The sequence below is a fragment of the Danio aesculapii genome, chromosome 11 (assembly GCF_903798145.1).
Source record: "Danio aesculapii chromosome 11, fDanAes4.1, whole genome shotgun sequence".
Lineage (NCBI taxonomy): Eukaryota > Metazoa > Chordata > Actinopteri > Cypriniformes > Danionidae > Danio > Danio aesculapii.
In genome coordinates this window covers 6,824,759-6,837,140 of record NC_079445.1, presented here as the reverse complement: position 1 = coordinate 6,837,140, position 12,382 = coordinate 6,824,759, and the positions used below count along the sequence as shown (strand labels likewise).

Genomic DNA, 12,382 nt, shown 5'->3' with positions numbered 1-12,382 from the left:
ATCTTTCCTTCACCAAACTTGACTAATGTCTGTGAGAATCTTGCAGGTCCATGCAGGTTCCAATAGGTCTTCTGCAGTATTTGTGATGATTGGGATGCAGTTCAACAGGTGATTAGGAAAAATCTACCTTCTGCCATTTTTTTCCCAAATGATCAACTAAAAGTCAAGTTATTATTTATTGCTCTTACAACTGGATAAGACTTTTATCAGGTAGCATATTCTGCATTTTTCCTTTAATTATTTATCCTAATACAACAGTGCAGACTACTGTACATGCATTCATCTCTACATGCAGACTACTACACAAATGCATTCCCTTATTCCTTCTCAAAATCCTAATAAAACATTACAAAATTAAAAGATCACGTTATTTGGGATCAAAAGAGCCTTACTTGCAGAATTTGAAGAGGATTTTCTCAAAGACCAATACAGGCCCTGTGCTGCCCAGGATAGTGAGGGGCTGCCCGGCAAACAATGAGTATGCAATACCCGTCATAGAGGCTCCAAAAAGAGACTCTATTGCACTCTAAGAGACAAATGGAAAAATATCACAATGACAGTATAATCAACCCAGGTCTCCTGAAATACAGTTTGCCCGCATAAATCCGCTAAATAAATTGCCTATATGTATTCTTACTATGCGTCCTTCAGTAGCTTCTCCAAGCAGACCTCCGAAGGTGATGACCGGAGACATGCAGGCGCAGTAAAGGAAGAGGAAGGAGGCCAGACACTGCAGGCTGATGGCGTCTGTGTAGTCTGACAGATAGTGAGGAGCCTTGCGCTTGATGTCCAGGAAAAAGCCACCAAAAATCCTGTACAATAAACAGAACATCTGAGATCCAGGTCGGTCTGAAATATGGGGATTTATCAAACATAAAATGGACAGTACATATGGACAGATTTCTGACCTCCCAGTACGTTGTAGCTCTGGTCCACCATGCCCTCCGTGTGCCTCTTCCTCCCCAAGATCTGCACCACCATTAGCCAGAGGAGGAACTTTACGCTTCTCCTGTTGGATTGAGACACAAAACAACATTAAAAACAGAGTAAAGCCACAACCACCTAGATCACAGGTGTCAAACTCTGTTCCAGGAGGACCACAGCTCTGCACAGTTTAGTTCTGTTTAGTTTTAGTTTAGTTCAGTTTAGTCCTGATCAAACTAATTGAGTCCTTGAGGCTTGTTTGAAACCTACAGGTAAGTGTGTTGGAGCAGAGTTGGACCTTAACTGTGCAGGACTGAGGCCCTCTAGGAATTGAGTTTGACACCCCTGACCTAGATGTACATTATCTGGCTTATTACGCAGCTACTTGCCACAAAAAACAATCAATTAGACACAAAACATTGATCTGAGCTGTAATAATTGATTAACTCATTAATGTTAACAGTGTTTTTCAGCCACTGATAAACTTCCAGTGAAAGGTTAATGTGACTTTAATTTCATAAGGTTCCTTTTACAGCAATGATGTTGTAATGCAAATAAAGTATAATCAGTTAAATAGACTTAAGCCTTCCTTTAGTTGTTCAAATGTAAAATGAGATGAAAGACCGATTAAATGCAAGAGCCGTCAGGAGTAGCAAGCTAGTGCAGAACTGCAATGAAAATACTGTAGTGAAATCAATTTCCATGTTTTAAGACGTGACGTAGAACAATGGAATTTAAAGCAGTGATTTTTGTCTAGTCTGAGACACACTTTATATCTTAAAACAATCAGGCACTGAAGATCAGAGCTTTTTTTGCATTTTAACTACAGTTTAGTACTGCTTAAAGTGGGTAATATAGCTATTATAGCTGTGTGCCTCTACTGCGGTGACTAAATACATTTTTAATGATGGGTCATGCCAACCGCTACCATAGAGAGGAACGTTTACAATCCTGCCTTTTCTTGCGGTGGTATAAAACTTGTTTGGTAGTGCAAACCTACATTACAACATTGGCTGTTGCTGACTATTTAATAATGTGGATGTGATTTCGGAAATCCAATGACACTGTTAGTGATGAATCTCTCTGAATAATCTACATGATCAGCAGTGTGCATCACATTTAGTTATGGTTTGCTTCAAACCTCACGCAAGGTGGCACTTAGGTAGTAATACTGTAGGTACAGACCATGTACCAAACCGAACTGCGATGTACCATGCAGTAAAATAGCACCTTATTTAACTGGAACTCGCTGAGGTCTGAAGTGAAATGCTTCAATTGGCATATTCCCATTTACATGCTTTTCAGGGGCATTAGATAATGGTGTAAATGCCCATAAATTGACTACAGCAAACCTTAGTAAATCACAAGATTTATAATATTCTTTTATAAAGCTTCAGTAATATCAAATCAAATAAACTTTTGTATCTGATCAAACAAATATGCAGTAAGGTCAGCCACAAAACCAGTGTGCCTTTTGTCAAAATGAGTAAAAAGCTGTGGCCATTTAATACTTTTTTTGAGGTGAAGAAACTAATTAATTCAAGCTTTTTATTCATTTCTGGAGGCTCAAATAAGTCCAAGGACGTACATTTTTTGCAGTTTTTGTTTTCGCAAATTCACCAGAGGTCGCTGTGTACGCTTTTTGAGATCTCAAATTTCTCTTGCTAATGCCATTTGCACCTGCTGTTCTCACGTAAATCCACCAGAAGCTGTTGTTGACTGACTGACTGACTGATCAACTGACCCACCCTCCTCCTTCCCTAAACCCAAGCAATGGTGTTTTCAAAACACTGAATGACCCTAGTTGCAACCCGCGGCTTGCTGACGTAGTTGACCAGGTCCGCAACGTAGCTGACGATTGCCTACACCTCCCCTACCCTAAACCCAAGGGTGTCACAGTAGCATGGGCGTTACCTAAGTGGGCAGTAATTGTTGATCGCCTACATCTCCTCCTACCTTAAACCCAACAGTCACAGTAGCATAGCCACTACCTTAGTGGGCGGTACAAGGTCCGCAACGTAGTTGACGATTGCCTACACCTCCCCCTTCCCTAAACCCAACTGTCACAGTACCATGAGCATTACCTTTGTGGGCGGAACAAGATCCGCTATGTAGTTGATGATCGCTTACACCTCCCTCTACCCTAAACCCAACTGTCACAGTACCATGAGCATTACCTTTGTGGGCGGAACAAGATCCGCTATGTAGTTGATGATCACCTACACTTCTCCCTACCCTAAACTCAACCGTGACAGTAGCAAGGTCTGCTACGTAGTTGACGATCGCCTACGTCATCAAGCTGCGGGCTACAGTGAGGACATCTTGAAATAATTAACGGTTTCCAGAAATGTACAAAGGGCTACGCTTTCAGAATGAGCCTATGTTGGATTTATTGACATATTTCTGTGGTTAAGCAATTGCATGGAAAATTCATTTCAGAAAGTTGTTCTATTTCTTTCAGCATAACTTCTAATGTTCATTCATGTTAATTTTGTGCTTTAAGAATAGGTCATCGGTTCACACAGACTGCTTCACCACAGTTTAGATAAAAAAAACTGGCCCCCAAAAAAGGTTTCAGACAAAAACGACATGTTTTAGTGGATTAATTTTGGTTGTTGATATTTCATCATGAATGCATCACCAATTCCATCATCGGATCTGCTTTGAATCAGTGCATATACAGAAGTTTGAGCACTGTTTACCTGTGAGGGCACATTTTTAGGTGGCTCTATTCTGATGGTGGGATCCCATTCGCCAGGAGGCAGCACAGTCACCTGGTCCAAAAACTCATCAATTCCTGCTACAAGATCAGAACGCTCCTTTGCTTTATACGCCACATCATGAAACACCTAGAGAAGACACATTGATCTAAAATCAGCCTATATAACAGCCAGTTGTATATAGTATAGCATCATGTATAAAAATAAATAGATAAAGGTGCCAATAATATTGACCTCATCTGTCATGAGTGTGGCGATGGAACGACCAATCTCATGATACTGTGGTCCTTTCCCCATTGGCCCCAGCAGAATGAAGAGAAACCTGCACAATGACAGTGGGCTTAGAAACCTGAGGCACACCATTTTGCATTTTGAGTTTTTTGCGCAGATATATACCGGGTGGTGATCGGGACCTCTGCCAGCCCATTGAGCAGAACAGCAGGAGACAGACGGATGAAGGCCACCACAGGTTTCTCCAGAAACTCCAGCTCACCCACCAAGATGTTAGACGCCTCAGCGCCTGGTGGGATTTTTTTCATGAAGTGGAGGTCTATCTGCACACACAGAAAAAAACATTTTTTAGTTTATTCTTATACATTTTTTTCTGGTTCATTTGATTGGGATTATATACCAAAAGTCCCTGGACTGATGGTAAAATACTATAGCTGGAATACAAAACGAATCAATACATTATAAAATGAATCAATACAATATAAATACAAATAACTTTAAAAATAAGTTTGAAAATACATGATATTTACTGCATTTCTAAAAAAATAACAATCTACCAAGACATTTAACTATATTTATAATTGCTGTATACTATAAAACCAGCAGTATGACACTCGTCTTATTCAAACACATGTTTCCAGCAACACAATTATTTACACCATTAATACTGACACTATCATGGTATTGCATTTATTTAATTTATTTAAATTTATTCATGGCATTGTCATTTATTATCTTTAATACCATGTAATCTCTACTCACCCAAACCTTTAAAAAGTAAGATTTACCAGACCAGAGTCTAAACATGACTCTTACTTTGCTGAAGTCAACAGCACTGTTCTCACGACTGCCTTCACCTCGACCCTCTGTATTGATGGGCTGAGTCTGAGGAGACACCATTTGACCTGGTAGCAGTGTAGCACCCATAAAAACAAAAGAAATAAACAGCAGACCATTAAAAACATATTTGATTGTTAAGCTGAAAGCAATGGTAAGGACATTAAGACCAATGCACACTTACCTCATTAAAAAAATAATTGCAACGGAGCATGTTAGTGATGTGAGTTACAAAGTCTTAGCATTGTCTAAATCTAAATCAAATTTACAAACTGAATCTAGGAGTGAAGAAGAAACATTTTTCAGCTTGGATATATAAAATTCTAATACAAATCTCAATCTCTAGTATAAGAACTATTTGCGACCCTGGACCACAAGACCATACATGTACGGTTCAGTTTTCTGAAATTGAGATTTATCCATCACCCGAGAGCTGATAAATAAGCTTTGCACTGGTGTATGCTCTGTAAGGGTTCTCTAAATGTGTTTTAAAAATGTAAATACTGCAAAATCACATTTAAAGTTATTTAAATTAAGTCCTTTGTAATCTATATTGCTGAGGGTTGATATATTTACAAAGGCAAAATAACAAAATATCTTATTTTTTTAGATATTTTACTAAATTTCTCTTATTAATATTGTATACATTCACTTAATAATCGAATGATTCTTTGACATTAAATAAAAATCGATCATTTTGACCCATATAATGCTTTTAGTCTATTCCCAAAAATATACTCCTGCGACATATGACATGGTTTTATGGTCCTGGGTCACATTTAGTGATTAAATGTTATTCTAATGCTTGTGTATTTTAGTTAGAGAGCAGTCATGGAATGTATCAGCTATTGCTTACTACAATTATGCATTTTAGGGGTGTAATTATACACAAAGATGGTTTGGTGTCTCAGTTCTTGGTACGCCAAAAGATAATCAATAAACATAAATCTGATTCTCTTTTTTATTAAACACTGAACATTGTTTACAAAACAATGACTGTGGCACTGACTGTATATCAGTTTAATTAAAATGACAATTTTACTTAAGTAAATGTGTTTCGTTTTACTGGCATCTTTCCACGATTGAGTGATTAAATGAGATGCTCATTCATGTTTATTTCGTTATTTATCACTACTAAAGAGAAAAGAACCCAGCAAGCTTTTTGGTAACACTTTATTTTGATGTTTGATGGTCCATTTGAGAATTAAAAGACTGTCTGCTTAATATCTGCTGATACTGCTCCTTCAACAAACATTTAACTGACTGTAACAAACCTTGCAAGTACATGTCAACTTACACTAACCCTAACCCCAACCTAACAGTCTACTTATAATCTAATGAGAATTAGCTGGCATGTAGATGCAATGTAACTTAAATTCAACAAACGGACCATAAAATAAAGTGTGACCAGCTTTTTTGCATGTAAATGAGGTCTGATAGATGTTTAAACAAGATGTCTTAGCTAAAACAAGACTAAATTTAGGCTTTCATAGTAAACCTAATAGAGGTCTAACAATAGTTTAACAATAGTGATCAAACACACAAGAATGTGTATGTAAGAATGAATAACTACACATGTGAAGTCTGATAAATCTGTCTATTTAATAACTAGTCTACCAACGGGTTATTCTTTAACGTCTATTAGATTTTCACTAACAGACCAAATTTAGTCTGGATTTAGCCAAACCGTCTTTTAGATGTCTATTAGACATCTGTTAAACACAAAATTGCTTGGTGGGAACGATCACACTCAATTTCTTCCTGCTGCAAATACATAGCAAACTGAACAACCCATACTGTACATTTTTGGTTCATACAGTTTGTGTATCATTACACCCTTAATACATTTGCATGTCCACCAAATTTGACAGACCACAATCTGCCTGTAATCATGCAAATGACACTGAGATGGGATCATCTGATTGCAGTATCTGGATATTACATATCTATGCATTAATATAGTCACATTTACCATTGTTTAGCAAATTTTCATGAGCACCAACTGGTTATTTCAATATGAATTTATGCAGTTGTGAATTTCACAGAAGGCACAAAGTAATTGACTAATTTTAAAGTGGCTTGTTTAAGCTTCTTCACACTGACAATGGTAATTTACTGCTCACAAAATTTTGCTGAAACTTTGCTAATAGGACCGTGCTATCAGAGTACAGGCTAATCTATGATCATATTGCCTGATGGAGACTCTTCCTCAAAGTTCAGTGTGGGAATGACGTGGTAGCCATAAGGTGGGCTTAGTCGTTTGCTGAAGGGAATGTGTGTTTTATGGTGTCGGATGAGGGGACTGTTTGGGGCAGGGGTGGCAGAAGGGCATGGGTGTAGTTTCTGGGGAGATGAAACACACTTGGGACATCGTAGGGGCCAGTCTGGGCATAAGAGCACCTGTCTGTCTCTTACACTGCTGCTGAACCTAGACCAGAAAGAGCAGCAGGGACTGGGGGACGAATGGCTCGTGACAGTGACTGGGACACACAGACAGGCAGACACACCATTAAAAGGGATGGTAAGACAAAATGCATGACAAATGTAGAAGAATGCATATGCTGGATAGTGTGGAGCAGTACCATTTTTATCCATGGAATGAGGTTCAGACTGTTTCCTGCCGATATCTGCGAAAGAGCGCACGATGGGGATCCGGTTAGCCAGTTTCTTCTGGTTCTGATGGTGGTGCTGTTTAAGGAGAGCATTTCGGATCTTCTTCCTCACCTCCTCTCCTAATGGACCTGATGTCTCGTGCTGGTCCAATACCATATCTTAAAACATGTAATAAAAAAACATATAGCAAATATTATTTAATTTAATCAGTCAAAATTTGGAGGTTAATTAGACTTTTGAAAAATAATGTAAGAAAGAATAAAGTTGATATTTTTATTTCAATACAGGCTCATTGGTAATTTGTACCTATACAGTACGTGTAGCTATATTTTTGTGAAACCGCAAATATGTGCACATGTTTGCCTGCAGATTGTGGAAAAAAATGAAGGCTACAGGGGAGTACGACAACAAGTTGTGTTTCTTTTTGCACTACTGATGTTTATAAAGACATATTATCGATAGATAAAGGATTGTTTTAATGCAGTTGCTCACACAACACTGAATATCGGAATCGAACACATTTGCCTTGCCCACTTATATCTGTATGGATAGCTTTACCGGCATGGTCAGTTTGCTCAGTAGCTAGCCTTGTACACCATTGTAATTGAGATGTGGAGCAGACCAGGTTATAGTCTATCAAAGGACAGTTCCAGAAACTAGGTAAAAAATACAGTGAAATCCTGGTAAATGTATGTGCCATGATGGGATTTTAATTTCTCAATTGCTTCCAAGCTTCCAACTACAACACTATTGGTTGGGTTTAGGGAAGGGGGCAGGTCAGTTGATCGCAAGGTGATACAAGTACAACAAGGCTCGACTTTTCATGGACACATACAAGAAGGAAGTTTAAATGTAGATTTTGAGATTCTCAAAAATGTAGACAGTGGCCTCTAGTGGATTTGACAGCACGAGCTGCAAGCAAATGTCACCGGAGCAATGTATTTCATGATTCACAAACAAATGTAGCCTTATTTCCAATGAGCCAGGATATTATATATTGATTAAAAAGTGACATTACGTGTATAATTTTTTTTTTAAATCCTGTTGCTTTAAGCTTTCTTTTTTAGAAGAGAATGTTTCTAAAATGTTTTCTACAAAATAAATAAGCAACACTGCTAATTACAAAGAAGTCATAAATAAGTCTGAGGGATCATCATGTTACACTAAAGTAAAGTAATGACTACTGAAAGAAGAATCACAGAAATGTATTACATTTTAAAACATATCATAACAGAAAACATTTTTTATTGAATTGTAATACCACTTTACGATTTAAAGCAGGCTATATACTGTAGTATCTACATACAGAACAATATTCGATTTAAATGGTCTTATTCAATAGATTTTCCTCGAATGCATATTAAGATTTGTATAAAAAATGTGCATTAGTACAATTTTACTGCTGGCTGAACTGAACATGTTAAAGTAAAAGTGATAGGCTGTTTCTCAATTCCAAGAACGCAGTTCTTGTGGAGACCAGTCTTGCCAGGTGTCCTTGGAAGAACGAACTCGGGAGACCATGAGAACAGAGAACGCGTTCTTCCTGATGGTCACATGAACTTCACATGTTTTCAATGGAAAATTATTTAAACATTACGGCATTCATACAGCGATTTATTGTTTTTCCCCTTTTCAAAATATATAATCTGCATAAAAACATTATAAATATACGTTGCACAATATAAATAAAACAGATTTTAATACGAATTTCAGCAAGCAAACACCCTTAATGTGTTTATTCCTTTATTAAGATGTCCATGTGAATGTATATATTTACCGTTTCATTTAGAGAAACTCCTAAGGTAAATAAGTTATATCTCTGAACTTTAATAATAAATCTAAATAAAATGCTGTGCTTCCCACCTACATTCGCAATGACTTCTGGGACTTCAAGAGCGAGATCGGAGTTCAAGTCTGCATCGGTGCCTCCTCGATATCAAGAACACATCCGGGATGTTTTACGCATCCTTGAGTATTGGAACTGAACTTAGCCAGCTGATGATGATGTTACACGAGAACATGAGGATGCAAGACCGCTGGAGAACGCATATTGAGAAACAGCCATATATATATACTTTCCCCCTCTTTGTTGTAGTTTTGCAAAAAAAGAAAGATATTGAGAAGAACAATTGCCAGTTAAGTCACTAAAGTTACTCAATATGCTTTCTGCTGTTCTTGCGCTGTCTGTTCAACTATTGGTAAGCTACAATTTATTAGGGACAGAATAATAATTATTATTATTATGCCTACTATTAAATTGCAGTATTTTCATAGCAATTTATACTACCACTTCAGTAAGTACAAAACAGAAAGAAGGAGCTTTGACTGCATATAGTTAGGGGAAGACTGTCTGAGTGCATCAATTACAACAGGTTTCCACTTTTTTGTTGCTCTTGAATGTTAAAGCGGCCCCATGAATTGTCAGCCACTGATATGGCCCCTCGCCAATTTGAGCTTGAAACACCTGATGTATATAAACAGTGGACTAAAATTGGGTCACATGTTGTACATATATTATGTACAAAAACTGTAGTGGCAGTAGCTAATTTGGTGTGAAATTACATACTACTTCAAAATCAAAACAAAATAAATTATGGCATGATAATCTTCAAAAACATCATTGTTTTTGTGTTAGACATGAATGAACATGTTTGCCAAAATCACAAATTCTCAAATTCCAAATTATTTTCCAAATTCTATCATTTGAAATGAACTACTGTAGATTTAGGCACAAAGCAAAATGGGACATTAAATGCTAACTCAGATTTGCTAGTACCAAGTAGTTTAAATGCTCATTTCTTTATATCTATGAGGAAGCCCTTTAGGTTTGGGCAGTGTTTCAGACTGAGTACCTGCGATCTCCTCCAGTGAGCTGGCCCTCATGTCCAGCATGACGGTGCCGTTAAGGATGCAGCTCCGCAGCTCAAACAGACTATGAAGGGACAGTGTAGCGACATACGGTTTACTCCACCTCTCTCCTCCGTCCTCCACATCTTCCTCAAACTTCAGCCATCTAGGAACCAAAAAGAAACAAGAACAAGAAGAATAGGGAAAAAAGCAGAGAGAGAGAATGATTATTAAATTAGCTTTCTTATTTAGCTCCGATACCACAAACTGGCATTGCATTAGTTGTAATGGAAATACACAGAGATGCTATTCCAAACCACAAATGGATCTCTTGAGTAGTTGTGCTCTCAATATATTGATTCAAATCCCTTTTATTTCTTAGCCATTTCTCTGCTGTAGGTCAACAAACTCTCTAGTGTTGCATATGTTTTGTAAGCGACGTCCAAAAAATTTAATTTACTCACTATTTACTCCCCCTCAAGTGGATTCAAAGATTTACTAACACTGAAGGTACAGCAGAACCTGAAAATCTTATATATATATATATATATATATATATATATATATATATATATATATATATATATATATATATATATGTTATAAGCTTAATGTTACTAGTTTCCAACATTTCTAAAATACATAACATAGCATAGCATAGCATAGCATAGCATAATGTAACGTAACGTAACGTAACGTAACATAACATAACATAACATAACATAACATAACATAACATAACATAACATGGCATAACATGGCATGGCATGGCATGGCATGGCATAACATAACATAACATAAACATAACATAACATAACATAACATAACATAACATAACATAACATAACATAACATAACATAACATAACATAACATAACATAACATAACATAACATAACATAACATAACATAACATAACATGGCATGGCATGGCATGGCATGGCATGGCATGGCATGGCATGGCATGGCATGGCATGGCATAGCATAACATAACATAACATAACATAACATAACATAACATAACATAACATAACATAACATAACATAACATAACATAACATAACATAACATGGCATGGCATGGCATGGCATGGCATGGCATGGCATAGCATAACATAACATAACATAACATAACATAACATAACATAGCATAGCATAACATAACATAAAATAGCATAGCATAACATAACATAACATAACATAACATAAAATAGCATAGCATAACATAACATAACATAACATAACATAAAATAGCATAACATAACATAACATAACATAACATAACATAACATAACATAACATAACATAACATAACATAACATAACATAACATAACATAACATAACATAACATAACATAACATAACATAACATAACATAACAAGAAACTCAAGCAGGTTTGAAAGAGCGGAAGGTGAGTAAATGGTTGCGTTTTCGGAATTCATAACAATTGGTTATTGATGTAACTATGGTGAGTATGGTGACCCATACTAGGAATCTGTCCTCTGCATATAGAACAGCTGAGTGCAAACACACATTAGGAGCAGAGAGCAGTGAGAACACACGCACATACTGTAGGCACACACCCAGAGCAGTTGGCAGCCATTTGTTGCAGAGCCCAGGGAGCTATTGGGGGTTTAGTGCCTTGTTCAAGGGCAACTCAGTCATGGGTACTGAAGGGGGAAGACAGCAGGGGTGTCAAAATTAATTGTTTCTTCGATGCACTGTGATGTAGATGTGGACGATTCGATATCAGTTCAGTAATAGATCAAAATTGGTTATTACGTACTGACGTCATTTATCTCATATGTGCTGTGTTGTGGTACCATACTATGGTGAGGGAGATGAGACAGACATGCAAGTAATTTAAATGCTCAAGCTAATTAAAAAGGAGATAACTGTGCACAGTTACCTGTGTGAGTTTGCTAGCAAAGCCTTTCACTCAACTGAAAATACAGCAGAACCCAAAAGCCCATATTTCATTGCTTGAGAACTTTTTGACCTGGTGCCGTGACTGTGAGGTATAACATTTCTCACCTCTCTCGATTGTTACAGCAATACTTTTGGATTCAGGCACAAGTGTGTCCAAAGAGTTTTCTCCACTGCATCTATCAAAGGATCCTTATATGATACAAATAGCCACTGAGGATCGCTATTTGTTAGAGCCAATCACAGCCATTTCTGTTGACTGTGTGAACACAATGGCCAATCATA

At 37.1% G+C, this 12,382-nt stretch overlaps 1 protein-coding gene across 4 annotated transcripts in view; it reads right to left on the bottom strand.

Annotated features, from left to right (window-relative positions):
- Positions 1-12,382, bottom strand: part of slc4a10a (solute carrier family 4 member 10a) — a 112,414-nt gene that overhangs the window by 25,475 nt on the left and 74,557 nt on the right. For 3 of the 4 annotated variants that reach the window (XM_056468504.1, XM_056468506.1, XM_056468505.1), the window contains 9 exons: positions 10,178-10,338; positions 7,295-7,483; positions 4,692-4,780; positions 4,041-4,198; positions 3,879-3,966; positions 3,627-3,773; positions 909-1,009; positions 638-812; positions 393-526 (listed from right to left, as the gene is read on the bottom strand). In XM_056468504.1, coding sequence (XP_056324479.1) covers positions 393-526; positions 638-812; positions 909-1,009; positions 3,627-3,773; positions 3,879-3,966; positions 4,041-4,198; positions 4,692-4,780; positions 7,295-7,483; positions 10,178-10,338 — 1,242 coding nt within the window. Of the gene's footprint in view, positions 1-392; positions 527-637; positions 813-908; positions 1,010-3,626; positions 3,774-3,878; positions 3,967-4,040; positions 4,199-4,691; positions 4,781-6,904; positions 7,193-7,294; positions 7,484-10,177; positions 10,339-12,382 lie in introns of all 4 variants that reach the window. The other variant, XM_056468507.1, reaches the window with a different exon arrangement.